Source organism: Vidua macroura, chromosome 1 (genome assembly GCF_024509145.1).
Source record: "Vidua macroura isolate BioBank_ID:100142 chromosome 1, ASM2450914v1, whole genome shotgun sequence".
Lineage (NCBI taxonomy): Eukaryota > Metazoa > Chordata > Aves > Passeriformes > Viduidae > Vidua > Vidua macroura.
Window position 1 is genome coordinate 49,478,005 of NC_071571.1, and position 27,735 is coordinate 49,505,739.

The 27,735-nt window shown below is 38.3% G+C and overlaps 2 protein-coding genes across 7 annotated transcripts in view; one reads left to right on the top strand and one right to left on the bottom strand.

Annotated features, from left to right (window-relative positions):
• Positions 1–14,340, top strand: part of UBP1 (upstream binding protein 1) — a 35,764-nt gene extending 21,424 nt beyond the window's left edge. For 3 of the 5 annotated variants that reach the window (XM_053970845.1, XM_053970862.1, XM_053970872.1), the window contains 8 exons: positions 6,410–6,513; positions 7,177–7,231; positions 7,410–7,503; positions 8,856–8,946; positions 9,588–9,694; positions 10,973–11,115; positions 11,684–11,735; positions 12,460–14,340. In XM_053970845.1, coding sequence (XP_053826820.1) covers positions 6,410–6,513; positions 7,177–7,231; positions 7,410–7,503; positions 8,856–8,946; positions 9,588–9,694; positions 10,973–11,115; positions 11,684–11,735; positions 12,460–12,497 — 684 coding nt within the window. In that variant the 3' untranslated portion in view covers positions 12,498–14,340. Of the gene's footprint in view, positions 1–6,409; positions 6,514–7,176; positions 7,232–7,409; positions 7,504–8,855; positions 8,947–9,587; positions 9,695–10,284; positions 10,325–10,972; positions 11,116–11,683; positions 11,736–12,459 lie in introns of those variants that run through there. The other 2 variants (XM_053970853.1, XM_053970880.1) reach the window with 2 other exon arrangements.
• A 223-nt stretch (positions 14,341–14,563) lies between these two features.
• FBXL2 (F-box and leucine rich repeat protein 2) overlaps positions 14,564–27,735 on the bottom strand; it is a 51,447-nt gene continuing 38,275 nt past the window's right edge. For both annotated transcript variants that reach the window (XM_053970889.1, XM_053970898.1), the window contains 6 exons: positions 27,356–27,486; positions 23,258–23,318; positions 21,760–21,804; positions 21,411–21,467; positions 17,411–17,623; positions 14,564–16,464 (listed from right to left, as the gene is read on the bottom strand). In XM_053970889.1, the coding sequence (XP_053826864.1) occupies positions 16,357–16,464; positions 17,411–17,623; positions 21,411–21,467; positions 21,760–21,804; positions 23,258–23,318; positions 27,356–27,486 (615 nt within the window). In that variant the 3' untranslated portion in view covers positions 14,564–16,356. The remainder of the gene's footprint in view (positions 16,465–17,410; positions 17,624–21,410; positions 21,468–21,759; positions 21,805–23,257; positions 23,319–27,355; positions 27,487–27,735) is intronic.

Genomic DNA, 27,735 nt, shown 5'->3' on the forward strand with positions numbered 1-27,735 from the left:
AAGTAAGAACAGTTAAATTTAGTGGTTTGTTCCTATTTGTACTTATATTCAGTAGAAGTTTTCGTGTACATCAGTATTTTTAAAAAGCCATGTCATGTTCCAGATGGTTGTTAGTGATTTTTCCATTAACCATCTACATACTGTGCTCCAAGCAGGTTTAATGCAGTTCAGAAGAGTCAGCTCCTCTTCATGATCTGTTATGTTATCCCTATCTGTGCACTTCAGAGGGAATCTGACATATATCCTGTGCCCTCCCTGACATATTTCCTGTGCAGTCATCCTGCCAAGGGTTAGCATTTTAGATTTCTTAAATGTTGTTCCTTAAGGACGAACAATTCTACATCTTTCATATGGCAAGTTTAAATGTCAATCAATAACATGACTGTGGAAGGCCATTATTTGACTGTTCTTTGAACAGCCATACTGTGCTGAAGCTCTTTACCAATAGTGTTTAAGCATGATTTGGTTCATTTTATGATCTGTGAAAGTGACATGTAAAGTTTTATATTTAGGTTATAAAATACTTCAGTGAATGCTTCTTGTTGTTTATAACCCATGTAACTGGGTGGGAAGGAGCAAGCAATATTAGTCAGATGGGTTCTTTGGAGGATATTTGGATGTTTTGTTTTGTGCACCCAAAACTATTGTATGCCCTGAGCTGTCTGAATGAGCTTCTACTGTTCTTGGCTGTTGGGGTTTTTTTGGTTTTGGTTTTTTTGTTTTTTTTTGTTTTTTTTTTTTTTTTTGGTTTGTGGTTTTTTGTTTTTTTGTTTTTTTTTTTTTTTTTGGTTTTTTTTTTTTTTTTGGTTTTTTTTTTTTGTTGTTGTTGTTGTTTTTCTTTTTTTTAAGGTGCACCTTTATGATTCTTTGGCAGTTCATTCTTTTATGTGTTCCAGCTGGCCTTCGGGGAGAGGCAGGAGAAAACAGACTTTTATCACTTTTGCTTATAAAGCATCTTTTGAAGCTTGTCCTTGGAAGGATTTCTGTGTTTTTCTCCTGCTGTTACAAGTATTTCATTGAATGATTGATTGTTGCTTATCAAGCAGGAAGAATAACAGAGAAAGGTATTTTTAAACAGATAAGACAAATCCATTGTCCAGAATAGGACAAAGTGTAGCTAATCATACCTAGAAATAGCCTAACTTTTCCTTAACAATCTCTTGGAATACTAAGCTTCTATGAATTACCTTAATTCTATGTTACCTTAATTGTAGTGAAGAGGAGCTTAAATAGGACAATATTGGACTTCTGATGTCTTTCCCAAAGCACACAAAGGATAATGACCCATAGGCTATTTTGAATAAGAGCCATGTACAGCTTTCCAGTTCTCTTAATCATGCAGCTCACTATTCCTGTTTCTCATTTGCCTGTAATAAAATTCTGTCTTGAGATAATTTGGTCAGTTTGTTGAGACCATTTTGAATTTTATCCACACTGGATGAAATCTTTTCAGCATTGCTAACTTGGTGTTTGCAGATTTCAACACATGCAATATCCATCATAACAATGTTTTTTATCATTAGCAAAATTATTAGAAATCATCAAGCCCATTCAAAATACTAAGAAACACTATTTTTTCTGCATTCATAGTAAAGCCTTGGTTATTTCTATGCACTCATTACTGGTTTTAGCTATAGAAGGTGAATGTAAAACTTGTTTGCTTGATGTAGAAAAGGAGTATCTGATCTACATCTTGAAGGTCAATTCATTGACCTATTTCTTTTGTCACCAGACAGGCTTATTTTTGTGGGCCCTGTAAATATGGACAGAGATGATAAATGTTTCTACTTAAAGCAGTTCTGTCCTTGCAAATCTGTCTTCGTAAACATGGCCATCAGAAGCTTTGGCTACTTCCAGACTTCCCTCAGAGAGGCAGATCAAGTGTTCCATGTGTACAGTACTGTTGTCACAGAGGTGCTGAGACACAAAAAGTGAAGACCTGTTTCCCTATGTTTAAGTACGAGATGGACACTGTTTCACATGTTATGTGTTTCTATATGATGGATCCTACAAGTCCTGTAGGAACTGTAGCTCTATTACAGAAAAAAAACCAAACCAGATTTGTTTGGAATGTATTTTTACTAGATGCAGTCAAGATTGGTGACTTAATCAGTGCTGCTTACTAGTTGCCAGAAATAATACTCTGTTACCTTTTTTGAATTTTGAAATTATTGTTGATCCTGTCTATAATTCTCTTTGATTTTAAAGCTGTGAATTCTTATCTTCCTGCTACACCTAACCTAACCTTTCATTACTTGCTTTTTGCATCTCATTTTGTATGTTGGCTTTTTTATTTTACCTCTCCAAGATTCTGCTGTTCTATTTGTTAGATATTACAATTTTTTTGGTTTTTTGTTTTTTTTTTTTCTCCTATGTGATTGTTTCCAGTTCAGTCACAATTGGATTTGGACAGATTGGTTTCTTACTGTGCTTCCTTCAGAAAACATTGAATCTAATATGTTTTCTTTCCAGTTTAATTCTTATGGCTTTCTAACATAATGTAAGGAATTTGGTGAAGCTTCCATTCTGAGTGGTCATTCTGCTCTTCTGTCCTTCCGAAGAATCAGAGGGGTTTTTATCCTAACTACCCATCTTTCCCTTATCACTTATTTTCATAAGAATGCCATCTAGATAAGCTTTTCCATTACTTCTCTGAATTCAGAGGATGCATCAAAATTCAGTGCATTCACTGCAGTTCTGCAATGTTTATCTCAGTGTTGTCCAAACAGACAGGACACAGTTAAACTGCTCATTAGACTCTTCACACTATGGAGCATTAACTTTTTTTGTAGGTATAAAAGGCTACAAATTTAACCTTGCCTTCTGGACCTCAGAGTGGATGTTTACGTACATGTGACCTTCATTCGCGGGCCACTTTATGAAGGAGGCACTTTGCTTTCCTCTCTCTTCTTGTGTAAAAGTTAATTCTTATCTAATGAAAAAGGGAAAAAAGTCCCCACTGTTTTCTATCCCCCTGCTTTGAATTTGTAAAAGCGGGAAAATCTGTGTTGTAGTAGTTGGGCCTTTGCACTTTTTTCTGTCTGCAGTATTTTGGTTGATTTCTATAGTACTGTGTTTTATATGTCACAAGCTTGAATACATAAACTACAAATTGATTAAACCCAGTCAAATGGTCATTTTTTGCAGATAGAGTTGCTTATAGAGCACATGGAAGTTAAAAGACTTCCAGGTATAGACCTTGAAGTAAATTGGAATGTTAAATTGTAGACATGAAAGGTTGAAAAAGCTCCATACCACATATAAGAAAATTGATGCTTTATTCTCTAAGGAGGTGCTGTGTGCCCAAGTGTAAGTCTAAATTGGAGAACAAATTAGACTTACTGTATTTGGGTTTGTATTTTGTTTTCATGTTTATTTGGTCTTTGAATATAGTATGATCTTTGTCAAAGTTCAGCTTTACTCTCTTGTAAGGCATGAATTTGGGCAGATTCCAGTATATTGGAGGTAGGAAGGGATATTACATTAAACCACGGCGTAGAATAATTTGAGATTTTGCAATTCCTCTGCAGTTAGGAATGTTCTGAGTTTAAATGCTATATATCTTTAATCTGGTAAGTCATAGTTAGAAAGAACTCTTACATTTCTTTTTAACTCAGTAAAACTTCATTTGTGGCCTTTACAGAAGGCTGTTAAACATCTGAAACCAAAATAGTTTTCTCCTGAATTAAGCCCCATTTGGAAATAAGACATTGTTTCTGGAGTATAGTGGTATCAGTAGTATTGTATCAGTGTGCTAGTAATGGAGAGCATTTAGTCTTCAGACCTCAAAAACATGATCTTGGCAAATTCACCAGCATATATTAATTGCTTATTACAGGTAAAGACACAGTACCAATCTTCTTTCTGTTCTGTGGTGGCACTTTACAGAGTTGAGTGCTTCCTTGTGTCAGGGTGACATTTTCTCCTAGGTTTTTGTCTACTGGTCAGGGGCTTCTGTATTAGTATCATTAACTTCTGAATGTCCCTTGTTTAACTCAGTTTTGGCTTAGGAATGTAAGAAATATCCTGATGGATCAGTCCGCAAGGATGAAGTCGTGTTCTGTCCCTGACAGTGACAATGGCAGATGCTTTTTCAGGGAAACAGTGCCGCTTTCTGTGATCCATTCGTGTTGTAGCCCTCACCCCCCTCAATTCAGAATCATCATGCTGGATGTTAGAAAAGAAAACACATCCTTGCTTAGTCTTTGTAGTGTTAATGGATTTGGTCTGCCAGGCATTTGCTTAATCCAGTTTGTGAAGTGCAGGATATGTGTGCATGAGAGTGATTCCAAAAGCATAATCGGCTCGGGTTAATTGCTGGAAGACTTTCTTCTTCCTTGAACCTTTCAGAATTAAGTATCTCAGTGTTCAAATACTCATTTTCCCCTCCCCAGCCTGTAAGACAGAAACAAGGAAAACAGAGGCAATAGATGTGTTGCAGTCATATTACACTTACTATTTAGTTTTTCTTTTTAACCAGCCTTTAACTAACCTAACCAGTCTCAGTGGATAGTTAGTGGTGTTTTTTCTGGAATAGGAGACAAAGCAGGAAAGCATGCTTGTGGGAGAAGAATGGACACTTGCTTTGGATTGGGATTTTATTTTTCTGAATACTTCAAATGTGCTTCTTCCTGGATTTAAACCCAGATCTTCATTGTGAAGAACTTCAGCTTGAAGGGTTTGAAGGACAGAAACACCGACTGCAGTACCTACCTTGGGAATGGCTCAAAAAGTGTTCTCTGGCACCAGTGCATTCTTCTCTGCCCCTGAATTTAAATATATAGTGGCTAGAATCTTTTATGGGAATGGTTGCCAAGGATGTGGAACTGGCATCTGTGTACCCACATAAACATCTTGGATTAAAATTTAGGAAAAGAATGTCACAAAATTTAAAAAAATTAATTGCAGTTTCGAAGTATTTCAGAGGAACAAATTTAGTGTTATTATGTCATGCTTTTATTTTAAAATTACAGTTTTGGATCATGTATTTAGGGAATGAGGGCTACTTGTAACTACTTGATGTAACATCTTTGGGGTTAATATTAAATAAGCTTGAGAAGAGAGACAACAGGTGGGAATATACAGATTTGGAGGAAGAATGTGTCACCCTACCAGATCATAGAGGAGCATGCTCTGTGTGGGGCACTGTTTGTAGCCCAAAGGGTGGTTTTGACTACGTAATCAAAGACTGTGGACTTTGTGGCTAACAAAAATGCTGGTTTGAGTCAAATCTCAGACAGATAAAGAAAGTTCCTCATTTTTAAGCTATTTGCATGCAAGACAAATTTATTTTAATTCCATGTGCCATTCTGGGGAACGTGCCGTTTTACGCTAGCAAGTGAAGACTGGGGTCCAGCACAGAAATGTTGCTAACTCTCTTACAGAAGGTGGCAGCTGATGTTGCCCTTATTTACTGTTTCCCCCAAATAGAGGAAGGATTTTTCGACACAAAATTGTTGAAACAAGTTTCCATTGGTATTAATGGAATAATACCCTCTACTCTGTTCTACAAGGCTGTGATATACATCTGGAAATTTCTTACAAGGTATTTAGCTTTGTATGGGTACATGATAAGTATATCAAAAATCTTTTTTGTCTTAATAGGCATGGTCTTGGCTTACCTGATCTTGGGCTGCTTGCTTGTTTTAATCATGTCTTTGAACATATCAAAACTTGTTTGGTTTTTGTTTTTCTTTAAAATACTGGATTTTTAGTACTGTTGGAAGCACTAAAAAGTAGCCTTGTTTAGAAAAGTTTTATCATGAGGATGTAAAAAAATACCCAAAAAAGACTGACAAAATTTGACAGTTGGGTTATCATATACTTGTGATAACTTAAGCTTGTTTAAAAAATTCGAGTTTACCAAGCAGTTCAGAAAAATCAGTCCATGTAAGTAAGCATCATTTTAGTCCTGCAGTAAATTATTAAAAATTTTGAATTTACAAGATTTCCACTGAAAATTTTGTTTGTATTTGATAGCTCTCAAGGCAGAGACATTAAATTTATCCACAAGGTGCAATCTAGCTTCATAGTTTTACTTGATATCACAGAACACTTTTTGTCATGTCATTACCCCTGCAGTTTAAGCAACCCTTTCATCCTGTGCAGGATAAAATAACTTTTTTTTCCAGCAGGTGGCTGAGGGTTGGTTGGTTTTTATTTAAACTGAATAATCTGTATATTTTTTTAAAAGAGAAGACAGTATGAATAGAAGTCTTCATAAAAGAACAAGATAAATCAGAGCTGATTTTTACCTGGAATAGCTGTATGTAATGTGTAGGAGTCTTTATTTGGAAGTGCAAATCAGAATAGTCTGTGGATAAACCCCTGGCTTTAAATGAGAGAAGTGTGCATCAGAGTAAAAAAGGTATTGTCAAAAGAAGCTTAAGTTTTAATTCTTTATCTTTAGTGCTCACCATGGCCAGATACTCCTACAACATTTGTAAACAACAGTCCTACTCCTGCTCCAACTTTCACCTCTGCTCAGCATAACACCTACAGTGTCCCAGACAGGTAGGTTTCTATTCTGTATCCCCATTAAAGGTGGCATTTTAATCAGGCTTATTCAGAACATTTTCTGACTAAATTCAACTGTGTTCTGTTTCTCCTGGGGAACTGGGAGATTGTTTTGACCTATATATTCATTTTAGAGTATGACATTTGTATCACATGGTTCAGTTATAAGGTAATTACTTCTACCTCGCTATCTTTCTTTCTTACTATACATTTTTTAAAACCACTTCTTGTCCTTCATCATATAGCAGATACTTTACTTTTCACTATTGTAATTTAGTCCTTGTCTATGGAAACTATTTTTAGCTTTTTTTCAGTAAGAACACTCTTCATTTCCATCATACAGAGTTAGTATAATTTGCAAGAAAAAGCCCAAACAAGTATTTTCAAAAACTTGCATTGGTGAAAGCATTTTGATTCAAGGTGTGTTAATTAAACTACTGTAACCAAACCTGCAGTTCATCCAAAAATTATTGACAGTGGTGTGGTCTGATCCATATACTGTGGAATGGTCTTTCTCTTTATTTTAACAAGTTGCAGTCTTTTAATTCTTTCAACTGTGATATTTATTGTTTTGGAAATTTAAAGTTAATTTTCAACAATGTTTAAATATTTTTGTTTATAGAATTCTAGTAATACTTGGTTTTGTTTTTTAATCTGTAGCAATTCTTCCTCCCCAAATCATCAAGGAGATGGAACCTCTCAAGGGTCAGGAGATGTGAGTGTTTCCTTTCTGATATTGACCATAAGTGTATTTGTATAGCTGTGTCAGAGTATTTGATTTACACTTGATATTATAAGAAAGTGTTGAACTGAGGGAGATTTTTTTAATTGCTTGGGTTTTGTTTGGGTTTTTTTAGTATCCAAATTATGGTATGCAATCTCGTTTCTTACAGCAGCTTCATCCTTCAGCCACAATCCAGGAAACTCAGCAATGGTTGCTCAAGAATAGGTTCTCTGCCTATACAAGGCTCTTTTCAAATTTCTCAGGTATCTATAGTTTACTTTTTTTCTTTCTTTGTGTTACTGAGCAAGTTCTGTGTGGGAAAAGAGTTCTCTAAGAACATTATGGTATATATATTTATGTATACCATATATATATATAATTTATATTATATATAAATATATATACATATGTATACATATTTATTTACTGATTTGCTGGTTAAAGAGCAGTGCAGTTCCCACTGTATGTCTGAACACAAGACACAGCAATAGATGGATGGTAGTGTGGGGCTGTGTTTTGAAGCCTTCCATGGAATTGTGCAAAGGGTGGCATGACACAGTACTCACCATAAGTAAATTCCTTTTCTTTGGTGACACTTGATGAGGACAGTGTTGTGAATGATGCCAGCTCTCTGCCTCTTTGCTTAGCTCATGCTTCTGTCAGAATTCCTTTGTACCAGGCTTTTTCTCTGGGAAGATTTATTCTTCTGCTGCTGGTTAGTTTTTGACCTGTGTTTCTTGTAGGAGGGTTGCTGAACTTTCTCAATAAACTTTAGTACCAAATTTCTGACAAAGACTCTTGGGAAACTTTTCTTGTTTTTCATTATTATCTTTATAAAAGTCAAGTACTAGCTAGCTGGCTTTTTTTGTTTTTGAAACAAGAGGTGTCATATATGTGAGTTTTATTATATTACCTCAGTTGGGTTTTTTTGGTTTTTTTTTGGTTTTTTTGCTGTAGTATTTAAGGGCTGTGATCACTTATTTTTGCTGGCTTTTATTTGTGCATTCCTGGAAAGTGTGTGGAGTATTTTTATGCATAAAAACTCTTTTTACCTGTTTTCCCACTCAACTATTTCATTGACTGATGTATTTCAGAGTGTTGTTTTCTTTGCTGACACTCATGCTGCTTCTCAAAAAATCTGTCCTCCCACTTTTTGCTTCAGCAGCACCTTCTATACACAAGTGCATTGTCGTAACTTAAGTGCCCAGAGGAAATGATGGATGGGTAGTTGAATGTCTGGGGTAATTCACTGCGTGACAAACCATGGAATATTTTTGCTCTGTATTTTGCATGTGTTCAAAATCCACTACCCTGGGGTGCCAGCAAAAACCACTGTTTCTCTAGTCATCTCTCTCCACAGCAATTGTGTGCCTTGCAGACTCGTACTATTTCAAAGCTGGAAACAGCATAAACTGTAACTCACCACCTTTGGAAAGCAGGTTGATTTATTTGGCACTCACTAGAGCCTGGCTGAATTTTACTTATTCCTGTGTCCCAAATTCCATTTTTGTCACAGTGAAGTTTGTTACTCTTGGTTTAAATGAACGTACCATTTATTTTAGAAAGAATTGATGTGCTACAGTAATCTTCAATAAATCCTCATGTGTTTGTCCAGGTGCTGATTTATTAAAGCTGACAAGAGAGGATCTGGTACAAATCTGTGGTCCAGCCGATGGAATTCGGCTGTATAATGCACTGAAATCCAGGTGATGTGCTGACTGTGAGGCTGAGTAGATTTAGATGGGGATTCTAGAACAGGGAGATTTGGGAAGTTAGTGTGGATGGGCCTTGGTGCCTGTGGGATCTGCCTCAGGAGTTGGTAGCAATATGTTTAAAACTCTCCTCCTGTGTACACCTCTAGGGCATGCCCAGGTGAGATGCAGGTGGGCTGTAAGGCTGCACCAATGCAGTTGGGCCCTGCCAGTTTTTTTGCTACAGATGGATTTATTGCCAAGACACAAAACTGGTCATTGAGGAGCTAAGAACAACCTGAGGCCTTTTGAGGCTAGGTATTGCTAACACAGGCAGCATCCCAGGGGATGTCTGATTCTGTCTGAAATGGGTGTTTGGTACTGTTGGCCCTCCTGGAAGAATTGCTGTTGTTATTCGGTAGTCCTGTTACAGGAGTCCAAGAAGCAGCGTCCCTAGGAGCTCTGAATGGATTGAAATTTTGTTTAAATTCAGCAGCAATTCAGACCACTTAGTTAGAGATTAATTTAATTTTTTGGTCTCAGTGATAAAAACCATATCAAGTGTACTGCTAGCATAACGAACCTACAGTTGTGGCATATCAGCCTCTGCATTTGCAGTAGCCTTTTGTTTGACACGTGATTTCCTTGGCTTGCAGGTCCGTGAGGCCCCGTTTAACAATCTACGTGTGCCAGGAGCCCTTACGGAGCATACAACTGGAACGCCAGGACGCGGGCAGCGGAGACAGCAACGGTGCAATATACGGTACGGCAGGCAGGGCTTACGGCAGGGAAACTGCGTAGGTGGGGAAGGGGCTGAGTTACTGCTTTAACAGCACAGAACCTGAAACCTCTCAAGGTTAAACCATTGAGCATTTTCAGTATTGATAAATACTCAATCAGTATTGATCAATACTTCAATTTTCAGCATTGATAAAACTAACTGTAGTTACATGGTCATGAATGAAGGAGCTCTGGAATCAGCTGTGCGTGTTGTTGCAGATAAGGCATCAACCATGTAGGTGCATGTAAAAGCTTCATGCAAATAAAACAATTCTTTCCCATTAGATTTTGCTGTCATTTTCTGTGCAACTGAACTAAAACTGTAGAGCCTGGACAAGGAAAAACAGCCAAGTAGTGAATATGCGCTCTTGATTTTAGTATTATTTTCCTGAGAATTGTTGATTCAACACAGATGGAAATGTAACTGTTTATTCATAAATCCATGTCACACTTACAATTAAGAGAATGGAGCTATTTAAAATTAATCCTTACTTGCTCTTGGCTTTGAGAGACCCCTCTCCCCAGCTAAAATCTGCAGTCTACTTCAATAGTGCTTGTGGATTTTCCATGCAGGAATTGAGGTGGAGGAGGATCTGTAAATAAAATACTGCTGCTGTCAAATATGTGTTTTCACTCAAGATATCTTCAGCCAGAAGAACATGCAAACTTGGAGCTGCCAGGAGTTTCTTGCACTGTTAAATAAAGATACCGAACTGTAAATACAGCTTCAAACTGAACAGCTACTTTGTCTCACTGTTCTCTTTGCTGTATTGCATTCAGCTCTGAGGTGATCTATAGAAAATTAATTCACACAGTTGGAAAAGGCTTTATTTACCAAAATCCCAAAATCTACATCTGTATTTAAAGCAGCAGCATAGGTACATAAGTGGGATGCAGGTATTACCTGATTCTTTTGAGACTGCCTAAAATTGCTTTCAAAACCATCTTTAGGTGACTCTCTAAAGATCCATTTTAAAGTCTGTTTGATATGTGCAGGATACAGGAAAAAATGTGGAAGTTGCCTTCAGTCTCAGAGCAAATAGAAGCCTCCCCCATCAGAGTTGTGTTTATGATTTTTCCCTGAAAGAAAAGTTAGGGCAGTTCATGCTTTTAATGAGAACAGGAAGAGAGTAAATTTAAAGTTTTAGGTTTTAAAATTTTTGAAAGTATAAAGTAAACAATTAAACAAATTCAGATATTTTTCATATAGCTATTGTTATCCATTAGTACCATGCTTATGTAAATGATTTTTTTCTTGTAGTTTATCATGCAATCTACTTAGAGGAGATGGCAGCCTCAGAAGTCACACGCAAGCTTGCTTTGGCATTTAATATTCCTTTGCATCAGATCAACCAAGTTTACAGACAGGGTCCCACAGGCATCCACATTCTTGTTAGTGATCAGGTAATTAAATTTTTTTTTTTTTTTTTTTGGCATTTTATTTATGACTGGTAGTGGAGGGTTTTCTTATGCTTGCTCATTTATTACTGGTTTTTCTGTTTGATAATGCAACCCTAGTGTTTGCTGACATTTAGAGTATTTTTTCCTTTACAATAAAATGAACAGGAGGATTCTTTAAATGTGACTTTTCCTCTGCATGACTAAACTGAAACTATGAGAAGACAGAGGCAGCTGGTTTATATAGTTCTGAGAAGCTGCAGCAGTTATTTAGTGCTTATTTATTTTGAGCACACCCAAAGGCAGAGAATATCTAAACATCGTTGAACTCTGCTTCTTGAAGTGTCTGCTCCACAGAGTCCCAAAAACACAGCCAGGCTCCCAGCTGGTTGTCACAAGAGTAAAGAGCAGTATTTTAATAGTATATGGATTTTGATTTGCTATATGCCTGTCACTTGCTAAACAAAACCAAAAATACGTGATTGCTCACAAAAGGCTGTGTTTAATATCAGGATTGTTTTTGTTTTGTGTTTTGGTCATACTCAGAAGGTTTTGAAATTTTTTTTTTTTTTAGATGGTTCAAAACTTTCAAGATGAGAGTTGTTTCTTATTCACCACAATAAAAGGTATGTTGTCTTTTCTGACAGTTTAAAACTTAATAGTTTATTCCAGCAAGGACCCTTCTTTAAAAATTATAAAAGTTTTGCATACACAGTGGCAGAAGACAGTCAGAGTTCTTCCTCTCCTAGCCAGATTTCAGCCTCTGTGTAGCATCTCAGGGTCTTCTCTGAGCTTTCAGTTCAGAACCAGTGCAGGATTTGGTAACAAACTTACGTAAAATTCAGTCAGCCATCACTGGACAGTGATGCTGCTAATAATTGTCGAGAATGGTGAAGTTTCAAAATAGGTTAAAAAAAATAAAAATCCTGGCAGTAGTACCTCTGAAGTTCAGAAACTGAATCTTAACTGAGTCCTGAGAGTCAGAAAAACTGAGCATAACATTCTGTTCTTTCTCTGCTAGTCAATAGTCATCTTCATTTAATAGCCTGTTGTTGAATCCCATTCTTCCACAGAACTAATTTCTGGTACAAATACCAGCAAATGGCTGTAATCAGGGGACACATTTGACTCTGTGCAAACTTTACCTACAGAAACTGTCCCTCTTTGAAGATCCAGTTACAAATTATTATTCATAACATTTTTGTTTAGCACAAGTAGGAAACCTTTAAGTTTTTGTTGCAGATGAGTTTATTATCAAAGTCCATACTAGAGTGTTTTGGTGCATTGGCTTGTATTTCTGTGATTCTGTTCAACAAAGACAGACAGACATTTCCTTTGGTTTTTTTTCAGCTGAAAATGGAGAAGGCTTCCATATAATTCTGAAGTGACATCACACACTTGCTAGACTGATACTCCAATGCAGAACGAAGTCCTGCCTAAAGATTATGAAGATCATCCAAAACCTTAGGATCTAACTTCACTGTATAAGATGTTTCATATTGAAAACACAAAATGACCTTTCTAATGAGCTGTTTGATAGGTGAACTTTCTTATCACTGCCATAGCTAAGTGTCCTCATGAGAGGTATAATGCCATGACAGCTTCTGTACAGGCATGGAAGACAATGTAAGCAAAGGTGCTTGCCCTTCACTGAAATAAGGCAAACTATGGCCAGTAGATACAGTTTATAGAAGCGAAGCAGTGCTGCTTTTCTATTGCCTGTATCCAGTTGGAGATGAATGTAAACTTATTTTGGGGCATTTACCTTTCTGTGCCAGTTTGTCTATTACGTGCTTGTACCTTACGCTGGTTTTATTTTTTGATGTTAGCAGAGCACATGCTAATCTGTGTGGAGATGAGTAGTTAAGGTGATAGTGATCAGGTTGTCAGGTCTTTGAGAGTAAAGCTGTCAAAACAGCTTCCCGTGTAAATTGTGTATAAGAGTGTATGTAAGAAGTGTAAATGCCAGAACAGGGCTTTAAAGAAGCCCTAGACAGATGCAATATATGCATGCAGCAAACTGCATTATCAATAGTACCTTATTGGAGGGATTAATATAAATCCTATGGGGTACCAAGTAATTGTGTTTTGCTTTAATGAATTTAATGGAAAAGAATTGCCTATGCATCCTTTATGTTTAGTTTCCTAGGTTCTCTGCAGAGCACTGCTGCAGTTTAACTCTTTGCTTGTAAAATTGTGGGTTTAAAAATACTGGCAGTGAGAACTGGGGTTTTCAGTGGAATTATGCAGATGAGGGAAGATGACCCACTGGCACCACAGGGCTGTCATAGCTTTCAGCAGCATCGAATAAATTGCTTGAGAAACACTAAATACACACCCTGTAAGTTTCCTTCCCAGCAGATGAATGCCCTGCTGGAGCTCCTATTCTGGATAAATCTTTTACCTTTTCAGTTGACCTTCCTGCACCCTCCATCCATCCATACTGTACACCTGTTACAGTGCCTCCTCCATATGACCAAATATTTACTTTACTCTGAAACAGGCAATGTGCTTTCTTGGTATTTTGGATGTGTCTTGTAAAGTCATGGCACAGCATTTCCTAGGCTAACATTAAGTTTCAGTTGGTCAGGTACTTAGAGGGGGGTATTTCCAGAGGTATTAAGCGACAGTTTCAGAGCTGTTATTCTGTGCCTTTGGAAAGTTCCAACTTGATCTCTGGCTTAAAAGCTTGGGAATAGTTTGCTTTTTATGCTGCGGTGTTCCATTTAAACCAATACTACAGCATGTAAAAAAGCAACTTAGACTTTTTCATTTCCCCTTTCATAACTGGCTCAAGTGCTTAGCAGAAAAGCTTCTGAAAGCTGTAGCATTTTGAAAATTTAAATTCATCAGACTTAGAATTTTTTTCCTATTTTTGGTTGTTTGGTTTTTTTTCTGCACTGAAAGTAAAATTTTATGTACTTAAACATTTCTGCCTATAAGTTGTTCATCTTTGGGTATTGTTTGGTCCTAATATTTTCCTGAACTGACACTTGTGTCTTTTTAGCTCACACCATATTCAAATCCAAATGTTTTATAAAAGTGGAAAAATCCTTGATTGGAAAGTATCCAAATATCTAATTTTAAAGAATATTGAAAGTTGTACAGTAGTTTGTCCAGCTCACTTGAAATTGGAATTAAATTATGGCACCAGCAAATGGCTTTTGTTTTTTAATAAGATGTACACATTTCAATTTAAGTATAATAAATGTTTTTCGATAATTTTGTAAATGTGCTTTTCTTTTTGTTTACTTTTTTCCCCACGCCCACATTAGAGACAGTCGATTGTTAAGATTTAGATTAATTGCAAGACCTGCTCTAGCAAGAATCATTGGTCAAGGTAAGGAAGGGAAGTAAACCAGCCCTGCAGTATATCCTGCACACAGTGCATTCACATAGATCTGCTTCTAGCAGAAATCTTGCTTAGATTTGAAATAATTCCAACAAATTCAAGTTTGACATCAGCTGATTGTTTATTTAAGTCTCCTATATCAGAGTAGGTTCCATTTGTTTTTTACATCTTCAATGCAATAGACTTACAAGGTTCATTATGGTCTTAGAAAAAAAAATGAGCCAACAAAAGGCAACACATCTTGACATATTGGTATCAATGACTGCCCTGGTACAGTTGAGAATAAAATCTAGTTAAAACTGTCATTAAACCAGCAGTGTCTGAATGGAACTCTTAAGTATGATTGTAACAGCACTCCACTACTGTGCAAAAGAAGCCCAGACTGACTTACTTTGTAAAAGTAAAGAAATCCATGTACTGTAGTCTAAGGTGTAATTTAACCCCAAAGCTGAGGTCTTAATTTACCGCCCCCATCCACTGTGAGTCCACACAACTCAGCCATTGCTGGCCACAGAAGTTCAAGTTCACACTCACTCCTTTTGAGAAGTTGTTTAAAATTTGCAGGGGGAAAATGGCAGTGCTGTCCAGTAGTAGCTTTTCCAACTGCTTTTTAATTTTCAGTAAACACAGGCCTGAACTCTTAAAACACACATACACACACAGTCAAACTTACACAAAAAAAGCTTTCTGAATTGTCAAGTAGTTTCAGATAATTAAATTGCTTAATATAAAAAGTTTATCTAATCGTCTAGCACTGAAAAACTAAGGATGAAAGCATGGCCTTAAGAGTTAATACATAGATTTTTATCATCATTATTATTATCATTCAGAAGCTGACAGCTTCTTAACCAAATGTGAAGAGTTTGGCTTTCTACATTTGAAAACCACAGGTTTGGTATGGTTCAACTCCTGCCTACAGACGGAGAAGCCCATATGCTTGTCCTAAAATGGGTGGGGCAAACTGAATTCCTAGCTCCATCCTGTCTTCTGTAGCTTAACCTGTTTTCCATTCATCTGTAGAAAATCATGTGTGCTACACCCCTCCTCCTGGAAGTGCTGCATCCTTTCCTTCCACCCCGTGGCGGTCCCAGAGGACGCGGGGATGGCATTAGCGAAAGCACCATGGATGGCTGTGGCAGCAGGTACAGTAGAGTGCACAGGCTCTACCACAGTGGATTTCTTACTCCTGTTCAAGGCCGATGGCATCAGGCAGAACGTGCATCGGCGACAGGCAAGCTTTGTACCAGCAGAGTTCAACTGAACCAAGTCCAAAAACTTGGGAAGTGTTTCTAGTTCTATGGGTATCTTGAAGTGCTACCTTACCTTGTGACATTACCTATTATGTCCTGTTACATAATTAAATATGAAGCTGGATCATGAAAAAGAACAAGCTGCTGTTTTACTGTAAGAGCTTATGATTACTTTGCATTTTTTGGTCAATATCTGCTAAAGCTGATTTGTCCTTAAAACCTGATACTTGATCTGTGGTGTATATTACAGAACAGCAGGCTCAGTTCCTTGGCGTGGCAGCCTTGACCCCCACGTTACAGCAGAACTTCACACCAAGTAGTGCTGACAAATACAAATTAACTTCCGAGTTTTGTGAACTTCCACCAAGTAGCTGCTACGCTGCAATGCCCACATGTTTGACACGGTACTGCAGTTCTCATGCCAGCAGAAGGAAGGAGTTACTAATACAAACCAAAGCATCACCAACTTAATCCACAGCTGCACATTACGTTAAGATTTTTACCTGGAAAAAAAAAAACGCTTTTCTTGTCACAAAACTGGATGACCAAACACCACCATTAGGACTTGTCAGGAAACTGACTCCTTCCGCTGACTTGCTGTCCCATTCTTCAACAACAACATTTTTTGTGTGGCTGCATTCACTGTCAGAGGATAATACAGCATCTGCAGAGGCGCTGTCCGCTCCCTCCGACCGACGGAGGGGGAGTTACTGGAGCAAAGTAAGCATGAACTTTCACATGAGGTAGATGAGCCTGTGGGTGAAAAGGCTGCATTATAATGGGAGAGAAAGAACAGAACTGAAAAGAGAAGCAGCACACCTCAACTGTTGTGCCAGCAAGGGCTATAAGGTTAGTTAGCTATGAAGAAAGCATCTATACAGTGGATACCAGCCAAGCTGTCTTCTCCTCACAGGTACTTCCTCATGACCATTCAGCTAAGGCACACCAGTGTCTGGGCACTCAACTTGCACAGGGCTCCCTCTGGTTCCCCAACAAAGCAGGGATGAGCCCAGACAGCTCCGCATCAGGAGAGGCACATGTTTTGCTGCAGAGGCGAGAGGGATGGACCCTGGCTACTGAGGGACAGCTTCTCTGAACCTTGTCTCCCATATTTCTGCTGCTGTTCTCATCCTGGAAAGCAGAACGAAATAAAATTGTGCTTCTGCCTTCAATTTGAGTCACTATCAGGGATGATCTTTCCAGTTGCAAAAGTGTTTGGATGCAAATTTGGGATACAAAGCCGCAGACAAGTTCAACTTCAAGGCTAAAACGCTGCCTCCACAATGCAGGTGGTCCCTGACCTAATGGGTGAGATACTCAGGGAAAAGGTTTGGGGCTGGATTCCAGGGCCTGAGGGCCCTACAGCCCATCAACTGAAATATCCATGCAGATGTTTTACTATTGGGTCTGTGTATTAATATATATTTAGGATTTAGCATGCCATTACACCATCCTAAAACTACTTGAAAAAAATACAGAAAGCAGAAGGTAAGAGCTCATGATTCCAACAGCAAAATGTCACAAGTTAGAACTGACAATTATTGCTGTTCATAGAGGGAAGTTACACACATGGGGACCTAACAGAAGGACAGTCAGTTTATCCAGCCTTCCTTGCCTGGGACAACTGTAGGACTGCTACAATCTTAAGCATTACCAACAGCTCTGGCTTTTCCATGGGAACAAGCCAGGAAACACATACTCTGATCCGTTTGATTCCAGCTCGTGTGACTTGCTGACAGTCGTACAGCTCAATTCTCTCCAGGTTGTGGCAGTTCTCCAGGTGTTCCAGAGTCACGTCCGTGATGAGGAGACAGTTATCGAGCTCCAGCACCTGCAGCCTCTCATGCCCACACGTGCTGTTGCTCAGATGAAGAATCCCATCATCAGTGATCAGTTCACAGTGAGATAAGCTCTAAAACAGAGAGGCAAACAATTAACAACATCCCTCAGTCCTAAGTTACTCGAGCCTCTGGACATTAGAAGTCCTCTTCAACCTCCCTTCACTTCAGTGGTTAAATAGCTACAAATAATACACAGCTGAAATCTGTAAAAGTAAAAAAAAAAAAAAGAAACTGCTTTACTTAACAAAATGGCTGTACTTGATTTTGACTTTGCTTCCAAACGAGCTGAGTCCCAAAACACATCACTGGCAAAACTCTTCAGGCCCCCTTGCTCTCTATGAATGTGGGAATTCTTTTCCAATTGTCCCACACAGTGCAAACAGTACTATGCCAGAAACAACTTTAAAGGATGATCGAGAACATATGGGAATAGATGAGTATCTGCTCAGGGGTTACTGTTTCACAGCTGCCGTGTTCTCATACATACACCAGGACCAAGGCTGTGCAAGTCCACATAGATAGAGAACAATCACAATAGACTGATTTGCCAAATAACGATTTCAAAGAAAAACAAGCCATGAACATTTGGCACCTCAGGCTGTACAGACAAGGAGCAATAAACATCTTGTACAGCTGCAGGAGCAGTCTTTTCTGCAACAGTCAGCATAACAAACCAAAAAAATCTGCTCCTCTTCAGCATATTTTTTTACTCCCTTGAATTTGAAGAACACGGAAAATGATGTTGCATCTCAGGCAGTGGCACCACATAAAGCACTCTCCTCATTTCTTTAGGGAATTCATGACTTTTGGAGAAGCACGGATGATGACAACAACAGGAAACAGACATTCCTCAGAGGCGGCTTAAAAAACCATTCTTTGTCACCACTGAAATGAATGCTCTCAAGTTTTCTCCAGTGAAATGTGCAGGATCTGTGAACTCTACTCCTCTTGCCCTGGGCTCTGAGCTAGTGCCTTTCTTTATGCTCAGCCCTGTGTTTTGCCTGTACTTGTACCTAAGTCTAACAGTGCCTGGTTCTGAAGTAGCATTTCCTTGCCCCAAGTTGTTTTTTTTCAGACAGCAGCTGATGAAGAAACACTTGCAGCAGTCCAAAAGCACTTTTTAACTCAGAGCAAGAAAATAGCAGTGCTCAAAAGGACCTCCTGCCAAGCCCCCAGCTCTAACACTTTTCCCCTCTTTGGGTACAACACATCTTTTCATTCCAGCCTGACAGGGCAACCTGGGGACTTCCAACCTTACTTCACCTCAGCTACAGTCATGAGCATTTCCTTCCTGCTACCAGACACAAGGGGGTCTGTCCTGCTCTTTGAAACAATTTGCCCTCAACTTTTTTTGCCTTTGCTCTACAGAATGAACAGGGAACCCCAGAAAGGCTGGGAGACAGGTCTGCATCTCCCCTGGAGTCTGATGGGAGCCACCTTGGCAGCTTCCCTTCAGCTCCAGCTGGTCCAATTTTACATGCCAAGTGTGAGCAGCCAGCAGGGACTCCAAGCAATACCACGAGGGCACACAGTTTCCAAACGACAGTAGAAATAAAGCTCTTGCCCCTACCAACAGGTTTTTAACTCCTGCCACCCATTCAGGCAGTCTCTCAAGTCCTCAAAGACATCAAGTCTCTCCTGTATCTCCTTTCTCTGTGTATGTGCTCTGAGCACTTGGTTTGGCTCAGAGCCTGGGGACAATCAGCAGCTGTAGGGTTAACCAACATTCATAACAGACCTGCTGTTCCAAGGAAGGACAGGAGGTTGTGTGAAGCTGTTGGCTAATTAGGAGTGTTCAACCCCAGGAAGTAAGCAGCTTATAAAATCAGCTTTCCTGGGACACAGTATTTGGTACTGCAAGGACAATACAGGATGTACAGCTGAGTTCGTAGAACTTTGTAGAACAAATATGCCAAATTATACACACTTCATAGTAAACCACAGAATTTTTCTGACTTCCCAAGCCTGCTAAAGAGCATTAATAATGTGGAATTTTACAAATACAATTGCTTGAAATCTTAAGAACAAAGAGATATGGTCAAATTATTTTGGGTGGGGTTTTTTTGGGTTTTGTTTTTGGTTTTTTTGTGTTTGTTTGTTTTTGTTGCTAATACATACTAAATGCTGTGCATAAATCAAGTATGGCATGACATACTATGAGAACTTCACATGCTGTGAAGAATTCAATTGTCTTCTCATCTTCAGGACTACCATGAGTATTTCACAGTTTCTCTACCAATTTAAATGCACAATTAAATACTTTAACCAGAAATTACTTAAGTACATTAGGCAATAAAGCACTCTAATACTGAAGATTTGCCTATTTCCACCATCTACTGAGTCTCCAAACATGACAAAAGCAAATCCAAAGTTGATCTCTGGAACTCCAAAATATTTGTTCTAACTGCAAATACACTAAAGCACAGCTGCAAAGGAATTTACAGGACACCGGAAGCACCAAGATTAGCTCATGCACTGTATTTGGCACGTGCCTGCCTTGTCTTGTCTTTTCCCGTAATTCTCAGCCACTGCTGTTCACACACAATCTCTGAGTATGTATCCGTCCTATCCACAGTTTATATATAAAGATATATATATATATATATATACACCAAAGAAATCAAGTTTTCTGGTTCCCTTAGAAAAGCTGAAATGTTTTACCAATACCACACTTCCCTGTCTGTGGGCAAACACACAAAGGCCAGCAAAGAGGAGCAGGTTCAGAAAAAAATGCTTGGGATTTATGAGGTTTTATGGTATCTCTGTTGAAGCACTGACAGAACTCATACAAAAGACCTCTTGCAAGAACTGGCTGCAACCAGGATTACAATATAAAAACACATCCCATATAAATGGCTCCACAGCTCCTGACAACTCATTTGGTTTAACATCAAGAATGACAGTTCAGAAATAAAGCTGGACAGTTGATAAGGAAAAATAAAAAAAACCAACAATATTAAATAGTGAACAAGCTCCTTTTAAAAGCCATCCTTCTTCATGTTGCTACCTTAGTAACACTGGGTAACACTAATCATAACACAATTTAATTAAGGAAGTAGAACACCTTCCTTTAATCCCATCTAAGAACAGATTATAAAGATACTTGTTCTCTCACGTAGATCTAAGTAGTTATAACAAATCTACATGAAAAGGACAACTGGCCTGAAATACAGGAGCTCCTACTGTAAGAACAATCCAGCAATTTTCAAGTACCTTGATTGAAGAACAAAGAAATTTATGTTACCTTGAATTGGTTTTGATGACCTGAAAGATCTAAGCAACCACTCCCTAGAAAATAGTTATTTGAAATCCAGTAAGCAGGGAACCCCACTCTCAATCCTCTCCAATTATGTTCAAAAGTCAAGTCCAAGGAAACCTTCCATAATTTATTATGTAAATGTTAAAAAGTGCTTGGAAAAAAGTGCTTGCATGCTTACAGAGTGATTACATTTATCTTCTCTGTGTGGTTTTGTTTATTCAATATTTGATGTGAAGTGTCATACTCCCTAAGAAAACCATTACTGAACACTTGAGAATATCCATAAAGGATCTGAGTGCTTTAAGTTAAATCAAATATGTAAGGAATCAAATATGAAGGATGTTAACCATAAAATAAAAGCTTTCTGGTTTTCACTCACTGATTGGTAACATTTTTTTAATCACACAATGCATGTAAATATTTTAGGAGTAATGTGCTGCTTTTAGAATACTTATGAAACTTGCACATATTTTGCACAGTGTCACTGTACATCTGGAATTATTTCTAGACACAGAGTGAACAACCTGGGTTTGTACTGCAGGAGTTGTCTGTGTGTCATGGGGGAGAACCACAGGCCACAGACCAGGAGGTACACTTACCAGTGCTTGAAGCTTAGGACAGTGTATGGAAAGTTGTATCAATGTGCTGTCAGTAATCTGGGAATAAAAGAAACCAAACATCAACCATAAGCAACAGACAGCAGGAGAGGCAACCCTCCAATAAGGTATCTCTTTCTCTACCAGATGAAGGTTCTGTTATTTCTGGAAAAAAACTCATTACCTGTTACTCTCCAAGTATTTCCCTGTATAGAATTTCCCAATAATTATTTTTATTTCCTACCACAAACACAACACTATTTATAAAAACCAAAAAAAATCTAGACAAAGGTGTTAATGTATTGCATTCTTACACTGGACATTCAATATTCCTTTTCATATTAAATCTCACCAAAACACACTCTTCCAAGTCCATCTTCTCCAGCTCATGGCAATTCTACAATAAACAAAAAATGAACAGATAAACAAAAAATGAAATAAAACAACATATAGACATAAAATCATGCACAGGGCTTATAATATGGGACAGCACAGCTTGCAAGAGGAAACTGTCATCTAAAGCCCTTCAAACATTTCATCACTATCGAAAGACAAAAAAAGAACTGTTAAAAGAAATAAACAGATGAATTAACAAGCAATACCCCACCTCCCTCTGAAACATCTAAATTTCAGCCTTTCTCCTACAAAGTGAAATGTCTCCTCCTTGTTCTGTAAGGTTTGAACAGGACATAGCAGTCCTCAGCAGCCCTGCTTCCCTTCCCCCCTCACTCCAAACCCATGGTATTTACAGCCCGTGCACTAAAGCCAACTCATCTGCACACACACAAATCCAACTTCTGCCTTTATCAGCTGCATCTAACTCATCTGGAATACACTTAAGCCCATGGCACATTTCTCTTCACTGTCATACATTAGAAAGAAGCCTTAAAACCAAATTGCTTTGCCAATGAATGCTGAAAATATTAAAATAGGGTCTACTTTAAGGGTGGAAGGAAGCTGTGTGTCACACCTACACAAACAATAGTCTCACAGCAACATGCTGAAAGACCCCCAGCAAGCTTTCAGAAGTGCTTTCAATATCTGATCATGACTAATTTCAAGAAAAGAATGTAACCTTGTGACCTTGCAGCAGACCACACAGTGCCAAAGCTCGGCTCAATTCCCAATCCATTTTTTCCAGGAATAGAAAAAAAAGGCTTAAGAGGAGGCTTGAGGTGCCTACCATGAGCCTGAGGATGTAATGCTGGACAATCAGAAAACCACTCTGTTTAACCACTGTGGCTACCAAAAAAGCACGCCTTTGCAGTCACATTAAATATCAGCAGCATAAATCCCATTTACAGAGTATAATTTTTGTACTCAGATTTCCTAACCAGCAAACACTCAAGTCTAATATGAAGCATTTGACACCAGCAATATGCTTACTGTATGTATTTACAGCATGAACCAGGGCACTGGTGCTTATAATGTATAATGTAAGTGATCTGTAATTTAAAGTTATCTTCAGAACAATCTATTATATGCTATTTTTTGATGTAAATATCACAAGGACATGTGCCATCAATACAAGGGAAATTTGGCTAGAATACATAATACGTGTTTAGAATTATGTTAACTGTAATAAACATGATTGAAACAAATGGAAAAGGAGAAGAAAAAAGTGAAAAATTAAAAAAGTGAAAAATGCAATGATAGATGGCAAATTAGATCAAGTTGCAGATCAAAGTATAATCCAGAAATAAAATAGCTTTTTAGCCCCCTTCTCCACTGGCTTCTTTCTACTTTAATTTTCCTCTTCTCATACTGCTTCCCAGCAGGACTACATCAATTCACAGCTGCTCAGCAGCAATGAAACAGGGCGAGCTGTAACCTTCTGAAATGACCCTTACCCGTGCGAGAAGGGTAAACCCAGCATCTGTGAGATGTGAACATCTTGCAGCTTCCAAAATCCTGGAAAAGTTTTAAATGTTAAAGAAAACATTAACATAGAGAAAAGCAAACACATTTGAGATACATATCTGTCTTCTGCAACTTAAGTTCTCACTAGCAAAAGTATGTGTATATATACACAAAGACACCACACATACCCTCCCCCTATTTTTCACCATGATTTCAAATTAAAAAGCAGACTTTTAATCCAGTTTATCAGGAGATTCTGACAGTCAGAGAACATTAAGTGGAAAAAAATTATACACAATTAGGGTTATTTTAACCTCTTGTTTCACTAAAAGCATAGTGATCAAGTTTTCTCATGTGTTATCTGAGGAAAGATAAGGGAAAATAACCCTGAGTTAAGGAAAATGCAAATGAAGCCTGCATCTAAAACCTGTTATCTAAGCACAGGCTGCTGGGAAACCACAAAACTGAGAAAGTGCTTACTAGAAATCCCCTCAGAGCCTCTGCATGAAGCACAGTGAAGCAAGTTACCAGAAAGCAAGGAGCTAAAAATCTCCAAGCCCAGAGTAAGAACAACAAATTATATCAACACAACCTTAAAGAAAACGACAGTGTTTTAGAAAGATAATCCTAATACTGTTCCAAGAAGCACTGGGAAGCAGTACTGACCAAAAAAAAAAAAAACACAAACAAAAAACAAAAAACCAAAAAAAAACAAAAAAAAAAAAAAAAGAAAAAAAAAAAAAAAAAAAAAAAAAAACAAAACAACAACAAAAAAAACAGAAGGTGAACTGCCCCAAATAGCACAACTAGTATGTACAACAGGCCTCCATCCCACTAATGATGTTGTCTCTGTTTTCTTTGTCCTTTTTTAATGAACACTTCCCTTTGCAGGTGAAATGAGTACCAGGATGAATAAGGAGAAATCACAGTGCCATGGGATGAGCAGTACAAACTAAGCGCAACTTACCACAGCAACCACCACTGCTATACCAGGGCTGGTGGGGAGGAGGCAGGGAAAGAAGGACAAAAGAACTTTTTGTGGCAATACTGAGAAGCCTCCAGATCCTTCCACTAGTTTGGGAGGCCATTAGAACACTCTCTCTAGAGAGAAAGTGCAAAGGGAAAGGCCACGTTGGGCGCATGAACAAATTACAACACCACCAAAGTACAGGATGTGGGGCTCTGACTATGACTTCGCTGGATCAGGCTCTTCCGAGCCATAAGCAAGAGGCAACCAAGTTTAGAGCTGAGCAGCCCCCACAGGCTTAAAAAGCCACTTTCAGAGTTCCAGTCTTCAACAAGGTTCAGAAGTACAAGGGAAACTCAAGCTAAGTACAAGACAGGCATCTTTTCCCATGGATGGTTCTAATAACTCTGGGACTTACTTTACAGACTTATATTCAGGAATTCTGTGTCCTTCCAGCAAGGGCAGTTAGCAGCCTATCATAAAATACTCTCAGCTACTCTGAAAATTGCTTATGATACCAAATAGGAAGGGGAAAAACAACACCACCACAAAAAAACTCCCACAATTCAGGTCATATTTGTCACCCTTCGAACTCCTTTCATCAATTACTTGCTACAAACCCCATCTCATTACATGGCTGACTTTAAAGGGGGGTGGAGAGGCAATGACATCTGCAATGATATCCAAAATAATGAGGACGCTACTTCCTGCATACCCAGTTGAAAAGACAACTATAGAAACAGAGGAATAAGAAACCAGAAGATAAGCAGCTCTAGCTTTCTTGAAATTGGGTGCACAGACACTCAGGGCAGGAGAATGGGGAGTGAGCTGTATACACACATGCTGCATTAATCAGGCCCCAGAATGGAAAAAACAGGTGGGAAGGCACTGGGTATTATGGAAATAATATTCTAATTTTTCCTCTTGTTTTACTGATTGTGCTTAAATACAGAGGGCTCTTCTTTTTTTCCTGTTACAGCTGACATGAATTTCCCACTCAGTGATTTGTGAAAAAGTACCTAAAATAGGAGCTGATGAGGCAAAATGATATCCAAAGGAGATTCTCCACTCTTATAAAGAAATGTTCTCCGAGACAGACTCACAGTTGCATTCATTGCCTACAGCTGTTTTCTGGGCACACCTGGAATGTCTCTGCACTCAGCACCTCCCTACTCATGTGGAATTAGCAGCTGGTGGGGCTGAAAGGAATACGATCCTAACTTTCACAGTCCCACCCAGACAAAGGCATTCATGGTTCACAGGTGCTTTTCTTGACAAGCCTTGCCAAAATAGCTACAAGTATTTTAGCATTAAGAAGTGCTAAAAAAAAAAAAAAAAAAAAAAAAGAGAAGCTACCAAGCACCTGAAAGAGCAAATGAGCAAATGTAAACAGGGATGACAACACATCTGTATGTTGATGTGAGATAAGAAATGTAGCTGAAGGGTCTGGTGAAAGCTTGACCTAAGTTTTTGTCCAAGGAGATATTTGTGACTAGTAACAACTGAATCAGGGAAATGTAGCAGTATCATGGAAAGTAGCATAGTAGGACATTCAAGATTCTGAAGTGAGAGTAGCACAGCACAGAAAATACTCAAAAATTTCCTCAAAAATATTCAAAAATTGGGCCAATAAGTCCAGCAGAGGCAGAGTTTTCTTTCACACTCAACACTAAAATATTCAGAAGGTACAGAACAAGTGTAGAATTACATTTCCCGTTGATTTTCAACACAATTTTTATCAAGTACTTTCCATCCACGATCCCAGAAGTCTAGCTGTATGTAACCAGCTGTATCCTCTGTCCTTCCAATGTACAGTAATCCTCAGCAGTAATCACTGCAAAGGGTCATTTTCTTTCCTTGTACTGCTCCTCATTACAGGAGCAGAGCAGTAGACGCATTCCCCCTCGTGGCTGACAGCTTTCCTACTGAAGTCGAAACAATTCCTGCTGCACTTGTACTGCCCTTGGAAAGAACTGCACAACTAGCAGCAATTTAGACCTCCTTTTATTTCCCATCTGAGATGCTAATTGAGAAAATGAGAGAAATGGTGGAAAAAGACCAGCAGTAATAGCACAGCTTTCTAGGGAACTCCAGTAAGTTTGCCAAAAGGCTCCTAAGCTCCTAATAAGTATGAACAGGGACACAAAGGGGACTGTCAGCCTGGAATCGTCTTAAGGACAGGTTTTCTAAAGTAACAAAAGCTCTTTTTCACCTATTCAGCTAAAGGAACACTATGTGTCACCCAGTGGTACACTGGCATTTGAATGCAGCATCCCCTAATTTTTACAGACTACTCATTTCTCCATGGTCTGTGATTTAAGGATAACAAGTTCTGACTCCTGCATTCCTGTCATAAGTGGCCATTTGTCATCAAAAAACCTTTCTATTTAATTTACATTAAAATTAGAAGTATTATCTGTCTCTACAATATGTCTCCATAACCAGGGAGCTGCTGCATAACTGAGCTTTGGTTTTAAAGCCCACAATTACATATATGTTTGCACAAATTACACCAGTGTGGAAGTGTATGTAATTTGTCTTTGCACAAATTACACCAATGTGTTATTATTTTTTAACTGATAAGCCCCTATTGTTCAAAACATCTCTCATAAATATCAGTCCATGCTTGCAAAGACATGAGTACACTATTTCAGAGTTTAAGAACACCAAGCTATACTGCAGAGCATATTAAAAGCAATTTTATAATAAAATATTTAAATATAATAATCATATATAATTCAGCTATTTTTTAAGACAAATGACTGCATAAAACCACATCACAGTACAAACATCAAAAGGAACAACACAACCACAGATCTTTTTAGCTTTTAAAAAAGTAATGGGCTTTATATCTTCTTTTTTTCTTGCTTGTAGTTAGTACCTACAATATTTAGCTAGAAGCACAGAACTGAACCGCTGGGTTGAGCGTATCTTATTTGTTATATATTAACTCTTGTTTTTCTGATATACAGTGAACTACATTAATATGAAGCTACAGAGGACCAGCCCTCAAGTTTATGTACTTAATGTTTTGGTTGCAAATGCAGCTCATCTTCAGAAGTGAATTTCTTAGATCAGGCCAGTAAAAACATGACCTACAACACACTCATGACATACTCACTTCAGCCTTGGACAGTTCAGACCAAGTGCTGTGAGAGAAGCATCTGTCAGGTTGCTACAGCCTGAAACACAGAGTGACTGCAGTCTATGGCATCCTCTACAGATTTTCACAATGCCTTCATCTGAAATTTGCTGCAATACAGAAGAACGTTGAAGTTACTTCCTTATCAAGTAATCAGCCAAGAACAAAACTAAAGACACTGCTACTGAACTGCTACTGTCATACTGTATATAACCAAGGCAACCTGGATTTCCAACCAAAAAATACAGTTGTGAAACGACATACAAAGATAACACTGAAGACAATCAACATTTACTATTCCTACTTTACTATGTATTTTTTCCATAGACCTTAAGTCCTACTTCAAGGCAGTCTGAATC